This window comes from Lynx rufus, unplaced genomic scaffold (assembly GCF_022079265.1).
Source record: "Lynx rufus isolate CCGP_SWC_20201006 ecotype Redwood Valley unplaced genomic scaffold, mLynRuf1.p SCAF_7, whole genome shotgun sequence".
Lineage (NCBI taxonomy): Eukaryota > Metazoa > Chordata > Mammalia > Carnivora > Felidae > Lynx > Lynx rufus.
The window spans coordinates 10,348,043-10,365,016 of NW_025814889.1; the positions used below are offsets into that span (position 1 = coordinate 10,348,043).

At 43.9% G+C, this 16,974-nt stretch overlaps 1 protein-coding gene across 7 annotated transcripts in view; it reads left to right on the forward strand.

Annotated features, from left to right (window-relative positions):
- The window catches only part of CELF2 (CUGBP Elav-like family member 2), a 308,512-nt gene extending 292,297 nt beyond the window's left edge, over nt 1-16,215 (forward strand). For 2 of the 7 annotated variants that reach the window (XM_047065059.1, XM_047065060.1), the window contains exons 11-13: nt 5,384-5,563; nt 10,076-10,219; nt 13,378-14,196. In XM_047065059.1, coding sequence (XP_046921015.1) covers nt 5,384-5,563; nt 10,076-10,219; nt 13,378-13,505 — 452 coding nt within the window. In that variant the 3' untranslated portion in view covers nt 13,506-14,196. Of the gene's footprint in view, nt 1-5,365; nt 5,564-10,075; nt 10,220-13,377; nt 14,197-14,942 lie in introns of those variants that run through there. The other 5 variants (XM_047065057.1, XM_047065061.1, XM_047065058.1 and 2 more) reach the window with 4 other exon arrangements.
- Nucleotides 16,216-16,974: the final 759 nt, after the last annotated feature.

The window sequence follows — 16,974 nt, forward strand, 5'->3', positions numbered from 1 at the left end:
ATGACTGCTGTGTGTTGTCTCGGGTCCGTGTGTCCACCTCTCTCCATCCTCGTCTGTTGTGCTTTGCTGGTATTTTCCCATCGTTACCATGAGGGACTATAGAGGGACTGTGTTGAATGGCCAAGACTATGACTAGTTCTTGTGTGGGGTCTATGTCATACAGATGTTGCTTCTGGCAAGGACAACAGGCTTATTAAATTGTTTTGTTTTTTAAATTGTTTGCAATTGGAGTAATACAGGTATGTATAGTTCATGGGGAGTTAAAAATGTGTCTCATTTCGAACAGTCCCTACCAAACAGTGTGAACCAGGAAAAGTGTTTAATTAAACCAAAAACCATGAACAAACAAAACCACATTCCTTCTGATCCGGTAAGTGTTACTAGCACAGAGCTATTTAACAATCCCAACGTTGGCTTGGAGCAGATACTTGTTTCTTTTCAAATACCAAGGAAAACCCAAAATACATAGTGTCCTCTTTCAGACCATTCTGCCTAAACAGACATGATGATGCTACCTGTCCTACTGGAAAATTCTCAGAGAAGGTACTCAAGAAATGGGTACCGGAATAGAGGCAGCTTCTGAAATAGTTGGCCACAGTTTCCATATCATTGCTGTTTCCTACCCTACTCCATCCCAGGAACAGTTACTTGGTACTGAAAGAATTCTCTGGCTGTCTGAATAGAGTCCTCTTTCCCAGGGACCAGGGAGCCAGGAGAATGTAGGTAGACGGAATCCAATTAATTCCCAAACTCATCTTCCTATAAATTTTACCCCTTTCACTTCACTCCTCCTAAAATAAAGTTTGGGGTCGAAGAAAAGAAGCTAAATTAAAGTGTTCAAGTTTGATGTCCCTTTCCTTGCTCCATACATTCATGAATGGAGGGGCTAAAAAAGTACAGTTGAACCCTAAAGCTAAAAGCAGAAATTGTCAAGATCATAAGTAAGGAATGTGGGTGATTCACTTCTGGATTATCTGAGGGTTCTCCAGGCATGTTTTGTGTAGTAAGATCTAAGCTAAGACGAAGAAGATATTTTTTGTAGACACAACTGCCCAAAAGTCTGTGTCTGACTCTATTTAAATGTATGTCAGGTGACACACTTATTTTTCCTTGTTCCAATCAACCTCGTTCTTCCAAATGGCTTAGCATACAGCCCTTAAAATTAGGATCATCAGAATATAATCAGGCACAAGTACCTGATGAATAGTGTTTGTGGAAATACTTGGTCCTTGAACACACAGGTTTGAAATGTGCAGTCCACTTATATGCAGAATTCTGTCAATTAATACTGTAAGGATACTACAAATGTGTGGTCATTTTCCTTACGATTTTCTTAAATTTTAAGAATACGGTGTATAATACATATAATGTACAAAATATGTGTTATTTATGTTAGCGGTAAGAGCTTCTGGTCAACAGTAGGTTATCAGTAGTTAAGTTTTGGGGGAGAAAAATTAACACACAGAGACTTTCATTTGAACCCCCACTTGTTCAAGAGTCAACCGTATTTTATGTAAAGGAGAGAAAAGATGTTTGGGGCATATTATTCTGGCTTGTCACTCTTAAGTATGCATTATAAAATCACTCTCAATCTGTATTCTTGGAAAATGTGAAATGTACATAGGTAGATACACATATAGGCACATACAACTTCATACACACTTGTGACCATAATAACACAAACACACATATAAATGCCGCTAAGTGCATATTCATACTCCTCTACCATGGTTCTAGACATTTTACACTTCTTATCAGCTTGCAGCTTAGGAGGATGTATATCTTGTCTACAGCAAGGAAAACATCCCAGGAAATAGATTATAAACCTACAGGAATATAATCCATTCCTCACTTTTGCCCTTTTGCGGGGGGGGGGGGGGGGGGGGTGGCACTTACGCTGCTTCCGCCTCTGCCTTCAGGACCATCTTCACAGTGTCCACCAAAAGTGCTCCTGCTCACACTGGTGGGTCCTTCTGTGTCATTTGCAGATTTACTCAGGCGTCTCACAGCTCCTCAGGTCCCTCTCAGTTGAGGACCTTTGGAGAGTTAAAGCGTCTCACAGGCAGGGTATGCAGACTTTGTTGCCCATGCGCAGAGACCTCCCCTTGTTGAGGTTGCCACATCTGTCATTTTGTTCCTCATCCAAACAGCATGCGTGGGAATTTAGATTACATGGGATGAAATGACTGATCCTTTTGGCTTTTTGAAAGAAAATCCCTACTCTTTTAAGGGGAAGCATTTATTCAATTGAACTTTCTTCAAACTTCTTTTTCTACTGCCCACAGTTTTTACATGTAATCAGATACCAGCAGCTGAACTGACAGGTGTTATCTTTGACAATAATTATTTAATATAAATCTTCCCTGGGTGATTTTTTCAAATTCTACAAGGTAATCAATTACTTCTTGTACCTTGTCTTTGACAACCATATACCCCCAGAATCTCCAGGATAGTTTTGGTTTTAAATATTCTCACTGCACTTGTGCTTGTCAGAATTTTGACACTTATTTTTTGCTCAAAAGGGTGGTTATACCATGAAGAAGGAAAGCCCCAAGCCGGAGAGCCCTTGCTAGTCCCCTCTTTGACATCAGCACCCCCTTTGCTCGATGCCTCCGATACCGTTTCCCTCCCCACCTCAGGCAGGTCAGGCCGGCCACGGCTACCTCCCACGTGCATGGAATCAGTTGAAGCAAGCCAACCCTTCAGAAAGGAGATCTGCCCTGAGATCTAGTCCAAAAACACAGTCAACCACTGTGAAGTGTAGGCAGAACAGCGGCGATGTGCCGGAAGCCTCACAACAATTCTGGTCCTGAAACCCATCCGGTCTTTCAGGAGCACTGAAGTTCATGCTGCTTCTGTGTTTCAAGAGGGGGGGAACAATTGGCGAAAAGGGGGAAAGAGAAGAAAATTCTCCTAACCTGGATGACTAAAAAGAAGAAGAAAAAAAAAATCCCATGCCACAGAAGGAGGGAGTCAGGGGCACCAAAGACCACTGCAGCGAAGGAGCACCTCTTGGAGAAGCTGGGCCTCGGAAACTACGAAGGAAGGCACTCCGAAGGCTCTTACGTGGCAGGGCCGGCAAACTCTTAAGGCCCTTAGCTGACCGGGTACCAGCAAGTGGCGGCGCTCTGTTCCAGTGACGGCAAGGGGACTCGGAGACGTGGATGGCAGCCGAGCTGGTCTTCGGCTGTGCTCCACGCGGCCCTGCGGGCTGTGATGCACCCTTGCCCCAGGGTGTAAGTAGAGTGCAAGGTTACCACTCACTCTTACTAGAATTTCCCCCTACACGGGAATCCAGCTTTCTGGAGGGCTGGGCCACGTGGCGCAACCACTTGTATCCCTAGCACTTGTTAACAGCCTGACAGAAATAAAAAACACAGGGCACTTAACTGTGCCCAGCTCTTCCGGAGTTATTTTACACCCTCCCGCCTCTCTAGAAAAGAAACACCGATGTTTCTTTGCATTCACACCAATGTTGGGAGGTGAGGATAAAATAAGACCAGAGGAGAAAGAGAAATCACCCCCCAGCCCTTTGGCAGCCGTAGGAATAGCAGGGGTGGAAGAGAGAAGCCTGGGTGAGGTAAATGGGATTAGCTGGTGTCTTGAGGGATTAATTAGGAGGCCACACTAGTTCTAAGCTCTTTAACAGCATTTATTTCCATGACTGAAAAAAATTAAGAGAATAGACTCCTTCACAATAAGAAACCTCAAGCACAGTCCTCAGGACCTCTGCTGGCCAACACCTTTTTGCCTAATTTGAATTTGCTAGATCTGCCTGCGAGGACTTCCTCTCTGCAGGCTTATTATTCCATTCTCCTGTGCTTCAGACTCTCTTCAGCACCCCGGCCCAATGCCGTGTCTGTACCGAGGACACTGTGCTTGGTAATTTCTCTTAGGGCCCACTGTGTCTCCTCAAGCCCCCCACCCCCCAGAGAATACCAGGCCCGAGGCGCTACGCATTTCCTCTGCTGTTAGGCCATGGTCTGACTCCTTCTAACCTAAGAGATGAAGTTATCAGAATAACAGAGTCGTGTCGAGAGTAAGAACATTCCCCACCTGCTCTGTCTCCTGTGGATGGCAGGCAGGAGCACTGATGGATGGTGACATGATTCTAGTGTTGGATTCCTCTGTATAATTTCTAAGCATCTTTAGTCCTCTATCCTCATTAGACTCCTTACCACTTTTTTTTCAGTCGGTCATCTCAGGTGTTTTAACAGCCCTTATCAATAGCCCTAATCCGTTCAAGTGTTTCATTAATGTTTTCAATAATTTCTTCCCAGAAACCTCTTTTTTTTTAATGTCTCAGTCACAAAGGGAACTAAAAGCAATTATGATGTCACCTCTTCCATTTCCTGAGTTCATATGAAAGTTAACACTCTATAAAAGTATTGCTTGTTTTGACTCCATATCCGGGGAAAATGTGGCACAGTCAGCAACCATAACAGAGCAAAAGCGCAGCCAGGATCCAAGAAAAAGGTGCTGGACAGCATCCAGTTCCCATCCGTTGCTGGCCAAGATCCAGCTTACAGACACGAGTATCCCTTCAGTTAACTGAAAAGCATGACCTGGAGCTCTCTCGTGGGTAGAAACTCCGGTTACGTGGGCACTGATCAATCCTTGCACGTGTGCACGCGTCTACTCGCTGCTAAAGATGGCCCCGTTCTTTTTTGAGCCCCTTGTACTACGTAAGCAGCTTTGGTTCTCTGCAATTAGAGTAAGGGTCCACATTTTTTCCTCGCCTTAATTCTTATCAGCTTGCGTATTCTCCCTGAGGTCCTCCTCCTTGACACCATCCCTCCGCTGTTTCGTAGAGCCGGAAGGGCGCTGCCCGCACGCTGGCTCACCGAGGACAGAGCTGGCCTCCAGGACCGTCTCGTCAGATGGCCTAGGGACACCAGTTTTACCCCTTTCTCCTCCAACCCGTGAGCCATCCCCTGGCCCTTCAGAGGGCCCAGGAGGTGGACTGAAGTGTACAGATGTTACAAGCCTCTGTCACTAATGTTTTTTTCCAAGCTTCTAAGCTCCAAGGAGAAGGCTTTCATTTCAAAAAGATAGCGGGACTTGCCAGTAGCACAGCGCATGGAATGGAGACGTGTTGTCTGTCGGTAGTGCCTCTGTGAGTTTTGATCGCTGGCCTTAGGGAGTGAGGGTGTCATTGCTCAGGGGGCTTTGGGGGGCGTGGTCTGTTTACCATCATGCTGATGTATTCCTGCATCGTTGTGTTTTTCCTTCCGTGTCGGTTTCACTGGTGTGCCGGCTGCATGCACTTGCTGTTGTACGTGTGTCAAATGATTCTCTAACTTCCTTTGGAAAGCACTAATGAAAAGTGCTGTTTCTCTTCTCTATTGTTGGGTTTTTTGTAAAGTTGCTCAAATGCTCTCAGGTATGGCGGCTCTGAACGGAGGACTTGGCGCCACGGGCTTGACGAATGGCACGGCGGGCACCATGGACGCCCTCACGCAGGCCTACTCAGGGATCCAGCAGTACGCGGCCGCGGCGCTGCCCACTCTGTACAGCCAGAGCCTGCTGCAGCAGCAGAGCGCCGCGGGCAGCCAGAAGGAAGGTAGGTGCCCGGCCCGGGCCCGGGCGCGGCGGGCAACACCCACCGTGGCGGCGGCCTTCGGAGAAGCTAGATGGGGCCGGCGTCACGAGAGGGCAGTTAGCGTACTTCTGTTCTTCCTGGGGTTTGTGGTGGTTTTCTTTTTTTTTTCGGGTCTTTGGGTTTTTTTTTTTTCCTTTTAAGAAACTTAACAGGCCTAAACCATTGGTTTGAATCTTCTCTCCCCTCCTGTTCAGCCTTGTCCGTTTATCTTTGAATTTTTCGTTCTTTTAATTTACCTCCCAATATGGATTTCTCCCCCACTGCACCCTTACACGCAATCACTTAGGAATTGCTGTCCTCAAAACGCTGCAGGAACCCCCTTTCCCGAGTCGGCGCGGACCATCTAGGATTTCTCCCCTTACATCTCAACTCCGCATGAGTGCAGGGGGTGAACGGAGAGTCTCCTGTGGGCAAAGCGCTCTCAGGCACATCCCGGGTTTCTCAGCGTCCAGTAGCCCTGGGACCATGGAGCCTGCCTCTAGGTAGGCGAGGCTTTCCAGGGTGATGACCAGATCCACCATTAGGATCGACTGGGTCCGTGTTTAATCGGGGGTCCTCGGAGCAAGTAACTAAGTGACCGATTGTCTTGCTCCTCTGCCAATAAGGCAAATTGAGTATCAGGAAGTTAATACTAAGAATGAATTAAAGCTAATTGTAAAATAGTTCATGAGCCAGTCCAGAGAGGGACAGCTTGTCTTTTTCCCTTTTTCCTTTTGGTTTCTTTAAAGCAAAATCTGCAACATTATGTTTATTCTCTTTCTGACCTGTTACAGTATGGTGGAAAAAGCTACGGTAGGGAAGTACTGAAGACATTTTAATTTCTTCCCCTTCTTTATCCTCACCCTACAGTTCCAAACTACTCTTGTGTGCAAACTTCGACTTGAAATCTGGTGTTCTACAAGAAATAGAATAGTTTTACTTTATAAAGTGAACCTTAAAAGGGACACAGCTTTAAAGAGACTCATGTGTAAAAAAAGATTTTTTTCTAATCTTAAGAGATTGTTAAAAGTGAAAGATAGATGAAAGTTTCTTTACTCTCAGCTGTGACTGTTTTAAAAAGCTGCACAACTGTTCAGTCCACTGTGTCTCCCGAGGTGTGGGGAGACTGCATGTCATATATGCCTTGTTTCCCCAAGAAAAGCCTGCACTGAGGTCCCTTTGTCCAGGATCTAACTACCCAAATAGTGACAAATAAGGGTGGTAGGAGGTGTATATGAGATAAGAATGTTCTCAGAAAAGAACATAAAAGCCAGGTCCCTACATGATTTTTAGAGAATGCCGGTCACTTCTCCATTGTCCCATCAGGGCCTTCCAGCAAGCTACATAACCCTTGTCGCTGAAAAACTTGAGTCACGGTGGCCTCAGCATGTAACAGTGCAAGGGTGAAGTCTAGGCCCCAAACACTTCCTCCACTGCCCCCAGTGTCCATGCCTTGACACTGGATAGCCTGTGCAGTAGGCTCAGGATAGCCTGTGCAGTAGCTCACTCTCGGGGATTAACATGAAGAATGGCCACCCACTGAATGATTATTGACATTTAGGTATCGGGCCTACCAGTAGCAAGGTTCAGTGCTTGATTTTTGTGGTTGGTGGTGTTTTTTGGCTTGTTGAGTGTTTTTAAATCATTTCCCACTTCCTCCTACCTCTCCTCTGATCACCTTCTTCTCACCCAGTGATGTGTGCTCAAGAAATTTAAACCATCTTAATATTAGTTTTACCTAAATTGTTGTTTTCAAGGCACATTATACTGGAAAGGGGAAGAAGAAGAAAAAAGATGAATTCCACTACTGAATAGATTTTTAGCCTTTCTACTCCATAGTTTTGTTCTTTAGTCAAGAGAGTTGAACATCAAGTGATGTGTTTAGTCATGTATCCTAGTGTATATTTTCCCAGAGGAAAATGAGCCAGGCTGGCTTTGTTTTTTATTTTTTTTATTTTTTTAAATTTTTTTTTTTCAACGTTTATTTATTTTTGGGACAGAGAGAGACAGAGCATGAACGGGGGAGGGGCAGAGAGAGAGAGGGAGACACAGAACCGGAAACAGGCTCCAGGCTCTGAGCCATCAGCCCAGAGCCCGACGCGGGGCTCGAACTCACGGGCCGCGAGATCGTGACCTGGCTGAAGTCGGACGCTTAACCGACTGCGCCACCCAGGCGCCCCTGGCTTTGTTTTTTAAAGTAGGTTTGATATTTTGCCCAGCTAAATCTTCTGAAAGCTGACGAGGAACACTGACCACCTTTCCTGTCCCTCCTAAATACCCTCTGACCTTCTTTATACCTTCCTATCCTCCCTGATGTACAGGAGGCAAGTCTCTCGCTTATACACACACACACACACACAGGTAGAGCCTCTGGAGGCCTGAGCAGAAGCTGGTGGGTGTAGGCTGGCTGACACAGATACCCCAGCACTCCATGCTAGACCAGGTGCCCCATGAGAAATACAAAATGTGAGCACCCACCCAGCTGGGGCCAACCATGTAAGCAACTCTAGGAAGTAAAAAAATAATGTGTACTAGGAAACTCCAAGGAATGTGTGATTTGTCAGGTTTTTACTAAACGTAGAGGTGGATACATAGGGGGAACCCTCAGATTGTTTTAGTGTTCACGATTTTGGCAGTTTGCAAAATCAAACTGTTGCTGGGTAAAGAAAAAAACAGGGAGGGAGGGGGGTCATACACTAGGAGATGCTGGTGGCAGTTTTACCTGAGAAAATAGCGAACAAGAAGACAAAACCTCCTTAGATTTACCATTTTGTATTTTCTTGGTCCCCGTCTCTGGCTCAGATACAATCAGAATGTCTAGCGTTCTAGAATGCCAGGATGATCCAGGCATGGCCAGTAAATCTGTCAGAGCACATTAAACTGCATTTCTCCCCAGGCTTCAGGAGCTGAGATGACTTCACAGATCAAAGTGGGTCCCCTAAATCCTCATTTGTACACTTGGATCTTTTATCTAGAAGGAATATGAAATCTGGATGGCACCAGATTTGCCCAATATACTTATTGCAAAAGATGTGCCTGGCATAGGACCACTCAGAGCACCCATTTCTACTGTTTTGGTTTTACATCTATCCATATTAAGTTTGGATTGCTTAAGAATTCTTTTAACCCAGGAAACAGGTGGGGCCCTAAGTCCTGCAAGCATGTCCCTTTAAATACAGACTGCCTCCTTTGCACTGGAACATGGCTTTGTCCGTGCAACCTGTGACACCGAAAATTAAAGTGGTCACGTTGGCACTTAAATAAGAAAGGCTTCACCTGTGTGGCTTTAGACATTTGCCTCAAGACGACTTCCTTGTGACAAGTCCTACGCATTAGAACACTCCTGTTTTGTGGGAAGAAACTTGGTTTGACTCTTCTTTATGAAGATGTTTCTCTTATTTTCACAAAGTTCTTTTACCCCAGGTTTACTTTTCATAGACCCATATATTGTCCCCGCCCCACGGGCAGTGCTGGTTCCAGGGGACACCAGGCCCAGAACTTGGAACATCCTAGAGGCATCTAGCCCCGGGGCCTCTGAGAACCAGCGGGGGGAAGATCTGTAACCACCGCAGGCAGCCTTCAGCCTAGAAAGTGTTCTTGCTGGTTATATATTAGAAGATGGGTACCTCCCACCAGGTCATTCAGATTCCCTCCTTTTCCTTTTTTGCTCCTTTTAACCTTCAGATGGTTCTTGTGCAGGTGGCTATAGAGAGAGGGGAGAGTGCACGGGAAGACACTTAGGAGAGCCTACCTTTCTAACCAGCATAGCTAGAAGACCTTTCCTACTCTGCCCTTGCTTCTTGTTTCTCTGGAGAGTGACAGTGGAGCGTGAGGAGCTTGGATGAGTTCAGTCTCTGACTAGAGTCGGAACCTTGCGCGTTCATTTCCAAGGCTAATCCCCAGTGGTATAATTCCTATCACGCCAGTGAAACTCTAGCTACCTATTTTTCCCTGCTTTGACTCATTGCCAGTCATTTCTAATAAAAATGATTATTAGACTCTGTGTTAAGAGATTTGGCAAATCAAAACTGGATGGATAATTAGGTAAATGATTGAGAAATCCAAGCAACATTACTGCTATATCCATTACTCTAAATTGCTGCAATTTGCTTAGAAAACACAGGATACTCTCAACTCCCGAGAAACAGTATATACATACAACAAAAACACAGCCACCCGGGAAAACCCCACACCTGCATTCTCCTCACCAGCTCTACCCTACGGCAGCCACCCTCATCCCCACGAAGAAGAGACTAAAACTATGTGCCCTAAGCAAATACGAGCCACAGACCAGTGTCTCTGGAAATTGGAACATCTGAAAGGTGATTCCCATCTTGAAAGACATACCAGCACTTGACATGTATACATCTGTTTCGTTCCCTTTAGTATGAGAGGAAGGCACACGCTTAGCCTGTTGTTAAAGCAGTCCTAAGAAGAGGCCTGGGGAACTAAGAAGCGAAGAATACCTTACTCTGATTTCTTTTTCCTCTTTAGGTCCAGAGGGTGCAAACCTCTTTATTTACCACCTTCCACAGGAGTTTGGAGACCAGGACATTCTGCAGATGTTCATGCCTTTTGGAAATGTTATCTCTGCTAAAGTCTTCATTGACAAACAGACCAATCTGAGCAAGTGCTTTGGTATGCAAAAGAAACCAAGCCAGAATATCACAGTTCATTCCCAAGAGAGGAGTCATGGGAAGGAAACTGTAAATGGCAAACATTTGGACGTCCAGATAGGGCCTTCCCTGGGTGGGGCCGTTTCCCGGTTTTCTGGGTCCATGTAAGCAGGTGGGGCAAAGTCGTGTAATCAAAAGCAGAGGTAGGGGCTATATAAAAAAGATCTGGGCAATTAAATGCCTATGCATTAGGTATTGCTGTATCCTGTGCTATTAGAGCGTCTTGCGCCATACATCTAATCATCTTTCACTATAGAGCAGCAGCAATTTCTTTAAGCCCCAAGGTCTGAAGCCAGCTTTAGCAGATGGAAATACACTTAACGGACTGTAGTGTAGTTTAGGCTACCCTGATACAGAAGGGCACTACAGACCCTTTGCCACGGTTTCCAGGCCCTTCTGGGTCCAGTAGGATTCAGCCACTGTGGCTTTGGGTAGCATGTCGTACCGGGAGGCTCCTGTTCAACACCACATACACTCATATGAACCCTCACGAGAATGCACATCCCGTCACAGCAGGCCTGGGGCTACGCTGCCCACCACAGCTCTTTGAGCCCCGGGGCAGGCCGTGGAGGTATTTCACAGTCACATGAAATGCTGCTTGTGCTAAGATTCAGGAGCCAGAATTTGCAATGACAGGATCTGCGGGGATTGAATGAGTGGAGGCAGAGCACAGGAGTTACAGGAATTCCGAGAACGCTGGAAAACTCAGGTCCTCGGTGGCTTGACCTCCTTCCTCAAGGAGCCCAGACCCTGCCTCCTGGGGCAGTGTTTCCTCCCTGAGAGAGTAAGGCCCGCTCTCTACTTGCTCTGATGTTTTATAGCAAAAGCACAGCATTCATTAAATCTATTTCGTGTTTTACTTTTTGAACCCTTCTGGGCCCCCAAAGTGGTTTAGAGGCCAGAATGTTAAGAGTATATATTATTCACTTGACAAGTCGTGGCCCAGTTTAATAGAACATTTGCCTGAATCATTCCTCCACTTTAGTAATTCACGTGGGTAGTAGGCAGTAGCCGTACAAAACAAAGCGAAATAGATACAGACCAGTGGAAACGCAAATGAAAGTGAATGGTATCAACAAAAACAGCGAGGTGGGAGGGGTGGTACTCAAACTTAAGATCCTTCTCACTGGTAATGGGCAGCTCATCTACAGACAGTGTTTCGGCTTCTAAAACCCCATTATCATATAACACCTTTCTAATTTCTGTGCTATCAACCAGCAAGGTCTGAAGCCTCTGTGTTTAGGGGAATTAGTATGGCAACCACTGAAAGTCACTGTTTTTACCCAACTGGAAAGGCTGTCAGCCTGAACTCAATACACTATGGCTTCTGCTACATAAACCCCCTTGTGATGGTTCGTGAGCGAGTGAAGTGGAAAGTAAGTGGTTACATAGGGGGTGAGTGTGCACTTGGGTAGCTTACCGTTAGGAGCTTCCTGCACAAGGTTTTGAACCAGATTTTTATACTCACTGCTAAACAATGTCCTGGGCTTATCTGGGGATTGGAAAGGGATTGTGCTTCAGGGTCTGAATTTAAGAAAATATGTACAGCCTTGAAAAGAGATTATATCAGCCCACAAACTATTCAACCAGTGTGTAATCAACCTCCGCCTATGAATATCAGCAGACAATTGTATGCAATGCTACGCACTGTTTTCAATTTTTGTCACAAACTACAGCATCCCATACCTATGTTTCTCAGTGAGCCAGCCTAATGGTGGTGGGGAGAGGGGAGGCCAGAGTTGTCATAAGCTGGTACCCCATTCTTCCATGCTAACTAACCTCGTGGCCAGGTTTCGTTGTCCATTTCACCCTTGATCCATTTCTATTCTTTAACTATCTTGCTGCTTCTGGATAAAGACCTAGAAGGAAAAGAGAAAATCATAGCAAAAATCTTGGATTCAAGATCACCCATACCAGGAATTGGATTTAGTCAAAAATCTATACCCCCATTTTGCAATACAGCCTGACTAGGAAAAGTTTTGCTGCATTACACCATATGCTCGTTTTTATCAGCTGAGAACTCTGCTGAAGGTATATTTTATGTCCTTGTCTTCCTCCTCTAGTTTGTAAAGGAATTTTCTCTTTAGCTTTAGACTTTTAATAGTAGATCCGTTGAAGAAGCCTAATACAGAACGTTCTTAACAGAGCGAAGATGCACTCCATATAATGGCTTCCTTTCAACCCCAAGTAGGGACAGTACAAGCTCAACAGCTTTACACCGGCATTAACTAAAGAAAGTTTTGCGTGTATCCTGCCACCCCCAGTGTCTGAACAAACCATATGATCAGAATTGTTTCTGGGTCTTTGCAGAGCATCACTGGTTCTTTGTCAGAAGCCTGCCCTCCCTGCCATTTTGGTGGTGAGTGTTGGTACAGAGAAAGATGCCAGGAAGTCTGTTAGGGTGGTTCTTATGCCCTGAGCTGTTCACTCTTAATATTCTTAGAGGTTGCAAGGCAGAGATTTCCAGTCTGTTGAATTCATTGGAGCTTTGAAAATGGAAGTTGAGCTATGGAAAAAAGGCCCAGCATTTCCCTTGGGTCCCTAGGTTCCTCCCAGAAATAACTCCACAATGTTAGAAACCAAGTATAAATTACTCCAGAGTTAATTCACTAACTGACCCCATCCGACAGAGGAACGGGTATGGGCTCTGTGGATACAGATGGAGAATTGGAATGAAAGTCAGGATCTTTGCAGGGCACCGTCACCAGCCCTGCCTTTAAACCTCACTGGGTTGGGACCTGTGAGCCTCTGGGGGGCCCTTTGAACCCTGGAGTATGTATCCCTATGCTCCCATGAGCACCACTTCAGGGAACCCGGGGCTCTCTCAAAAGGGTTCGGTAAACAAAAGAGGCTGGGAGTTGGAGATGTAGCTTTTCACAGACGGTTTTTCTTGCCGTGATGCATCAGCTTTTCTCCCTGCTTCTCAGTGGAGATTTCCGGTGCTGCCCATAAACACCGCGTGTCCGTACATGGTAGGCACACAGTGAGCTGAGTGGCGCTGCACGGAGCCCACAGGACGTGCACATCACCTACCACTTTCCGCTAACTCTCCAGCCACCCCGTGACGCCCTGCTCCCTCTCCATGTTGAGTCCCACCCTCCTTCCCCTTGTGTTTTCCAGGTTTTGTTAGCTACGACAATCCGGTGTCTGCACAAGCTGCTATCCAGGCTATGAATGGCTTTCAGATTGGCATGAAACGCTTGAAGGTCCAGCTGAAGCGCTCCAAAAACGACAGCAAACCTTACTGATCCTAACCCCAGAGGCTCCCTGCTCTTATTTTAGCTTTCTTAGGGTAAGTCCCACAAGCCAGCCTGTTCTCAACAGGAAAGGCAGAGGAGGACCACATTGCCAACTTTTACCAAGAGAGACGGTTATTTTTACAATAAGGCCTCCATGTCCCCTTCCCACTCCCCCCGTCCCCGTTCGCCATAATTAAAACTCGGGCTACCTTGTTTCTATTGAGTAAACTCCTCTTCCAGTTGTGCCACTGTATTCTCCTTTGTTTTGCAATTTGAATCTCCTTTTACCTTTGTTTTGTTTTCGTTTTTTGTTTCTTCGGTTTTGCTTTTTTTTTTTTTTTTTTTAAGAAAAACACACATAAATAAATGACATCTTGAGAATTTAAAAGGCAAACAAAGGCTAATGTGCAATTCTAACTCTGAGACCCCTGGTGCCCCAGAGCACTGCCTGGAGAATTCACCCCTCCTTGTCCGCGCCCACCCTCGAGGAGGGCGCCAACCGTTTAGAGGTTAAGGTGGTGGCGTAGCGCAAGAGAGAAGCCAGGAGAAGCACTTAAAACAACACAAACGTCTTTCCACTACATTTGGTTCTGTTTTAACAAGTAGGATTTTATTTTAGGGTTCAAAGAAACATGACATTTATTGGTCAGATTATTACACTGGTTGTCTATTTCGTTGTTTTATTTTTAGTTTTTAGAAAGGATTAATGTAAAAAAAAAAGATTTAGAGATCTGTTTCTTAAAGCTACAGGGTTTAAAAATAAAATAAAAATGAGTGAAAATACTTGATGTTTCTTGAAAGATAAATTTAATAATAAATAAATAATACATAAATACATAAATAAAAAAGAAAGCCACAGGCCTGTAAATTTTATTTGTAAAAAAAGCATTTCTATTTTTGTACAAAATTTTTACTGCCTCAGAAATAATGGAAGTTATTTATTGCCTATTGTTAACTTATTGGGTACCTAAAGAGCAGTTCTCTGTGCTAGCTAGATCCTTTTGAAGTAGTCTCTAGAGGAATCGTTCTAGGAATGGGCTTTTTTTCACCGTTGAACCCTAGGCCTACAGTTCATGCTTTATCCTCTCGTTGTTCGTATCTGTCTGATTATTTTGTTCGTAACTTCCATTATCTAGTTTACAGCTCAGTCGTCTGACTCTCCCCATATGTTACATCCGTTGAAACTGGATCCTCTCCCCTTGTCCCTTGCCAGCCCCCATCCCAAAACACCCAGAATCCATCCCCTCTCCTCCTCCGGATGGATTCTCTTGGGGTTCCATTGTGCTGTGGATAAAGATTGTAAGAAATGCAAATTACGCGAATGGCTCGTAGACTCCCTAATGACCTAAGATTTGCATTAGTTTTTCTCCTGCACCCTTAAGAGTGATTTTGTTGCTGCTGCGTAGATTCTGTGTAACTTTTTACTCTCCCTTGTTTTCTCCCTAGACATCTTCATGCCCGTTAGTTCACCGTTTGCCTAGCATGTCCCTGTGGCGTCTCAAAAAAAAGTTTCATCGTCCCGTCATTGTTTCTGATGTCTTTCTGACCTCACATCACATTTGGTTCTCCTACTGACCTTTGATCTAGTTTGACCTTTGAAATTTGCATGTGACCTCATCTAGCTATTGAATTCTGGGAAGTCAATGTGAAAAACATTGCTGCATTCATGCAAGACTGAAATTTATTATTAGACAAATTAATTATAGAAAAAACCTGTGGCAAAAACGTTTCTTTCTTATTTTTTTTTTTCTTTTCATAAAACAGACTTGAAAGTATTATACAGGGATTGGCATTCTTCCCGGTCACTGGTAACAATAGCAATATGTGTCCAGGGACACAGAATGTTGGTTTCTAACAGACTACTTCCAAAAACAGTTTGAGAAAAAAACTGTCTGATTTTAAGTCTCTAGAGGTCTGTAATAGTTTTTACATTTTTCAGGCAGTGTAAAGTTTTTTGATAAGGCCATTTTAGGTGGCTCACTTTCTCATTAAGATATATATATAGAACCACTTTTTGTAGATTAGTATAAGAAAAATATTTACCCTGTTTTGGGGCAAATGCTACCTATTTGTGTCACCTTTTGCTGAACTGACTCACAGTTAGACAATCCATGGTTTAATGCACATGAAATTACCTATATTTTATACTGTTTCAATGTACAGGAGAAAGGTTACTGTAAACTGTGTTACGTTGGTGCTTCTGTGAATTAAGTTGTGGCTTCATCATGAGTCTTACGGTCTTAATGTTCTCTGTTGATAAGACAAGTTTAGAATTGGTTTACTTAAAGAATTTCAAAAAAAAATGTTTGCTTAAAAAAAAAATTTCATGTGAGGGGAAAAAAAAAAAAAACCTATTCCAGAATAAGTTTTGTGTTGGCTTGTAAAGCATTGATGTCATTTTTTTTTTTTATTGTGGACTATTTAGATGTGTTTGTGTTCAGCAAAATGTGATTTTTTTTTCTTTTAAAGAAAAAAAGTGAAAATATATAGTGCCAAATTCCAAAGGTACTTCCTTCCTAGAGCTTCAGTGTGTTTCTTGTGAGAAGTAATTTGATAACATGGGTATTTTATTATGTGTTTTGTATAAATCCCTAATATTTAAAAAACAAAAAACAAAAAAAAAGAGGTTAAAAAGTTTGTTAACTTGCTATCCTGTGGTCTTGTTGCCTGAAATTGTTATTGTTTGTTATTTCTCTATGATGTTTTTTGTAAGACATTGTATAAGTGCCCATGTCTCACTTTTTTAACCGCTCTGCACATCAATGCTGTGACGGCAACCTCACAATGTATTTTCTTCATAATATATGGAAACCTCTAAGGTGAGAAAGTTTTGAACTTTTAACCCTTTCTACCCAGAGCTATCTGGAATGTGGGTAACTTTTTATACTGTCATCATTTTTCTTTGTTCCGGGGTGTTTCTAATTTGGATCCCCCCCCAATACATCTTTTTTTGTTTTTGTTTTTGTCTTTCCTACTTTTTTTATCCATTGGTTGAGACCCAAAAGAAGAAAACTCTGCAAGGCAAATCTGAAGGAAAAAGAATATACTTTAACCCTCTCTGATTTTTTTTACCCTACACCATTTTTTTGTTGTCGTTTTGATTATTTCTCATCATTTAAAAAAAAATCCGTATGCTCCTGAAATTCCTTCTCTGGTTTTCATTAAAAAGTTTATTGGCTAAACCTTCTAAAGGGGGATGGATGGTAGGCAGATTCAGCACTTACATTAACCTTAACTCATGTATGCTTTTGAGATCAGGTTCAGGGGTCTGTTCTAGTGCAGAATATTTTCATTCTACTTCCAATTAAGCGACTTTGTGTTGAGGTAGTATTTTGAGGAATTTTTGTTTCTTACATGCTTAAAAAGTTAATGATGTTTCTCACCAGCCGTTGTGCTGAGCATTCTCTGATCCCAGCAGATACCTCTGATGAAGCAAGGTGTCTGGGGTTAGAAGCTGATAGCCCTTTCCCTTTGGGTT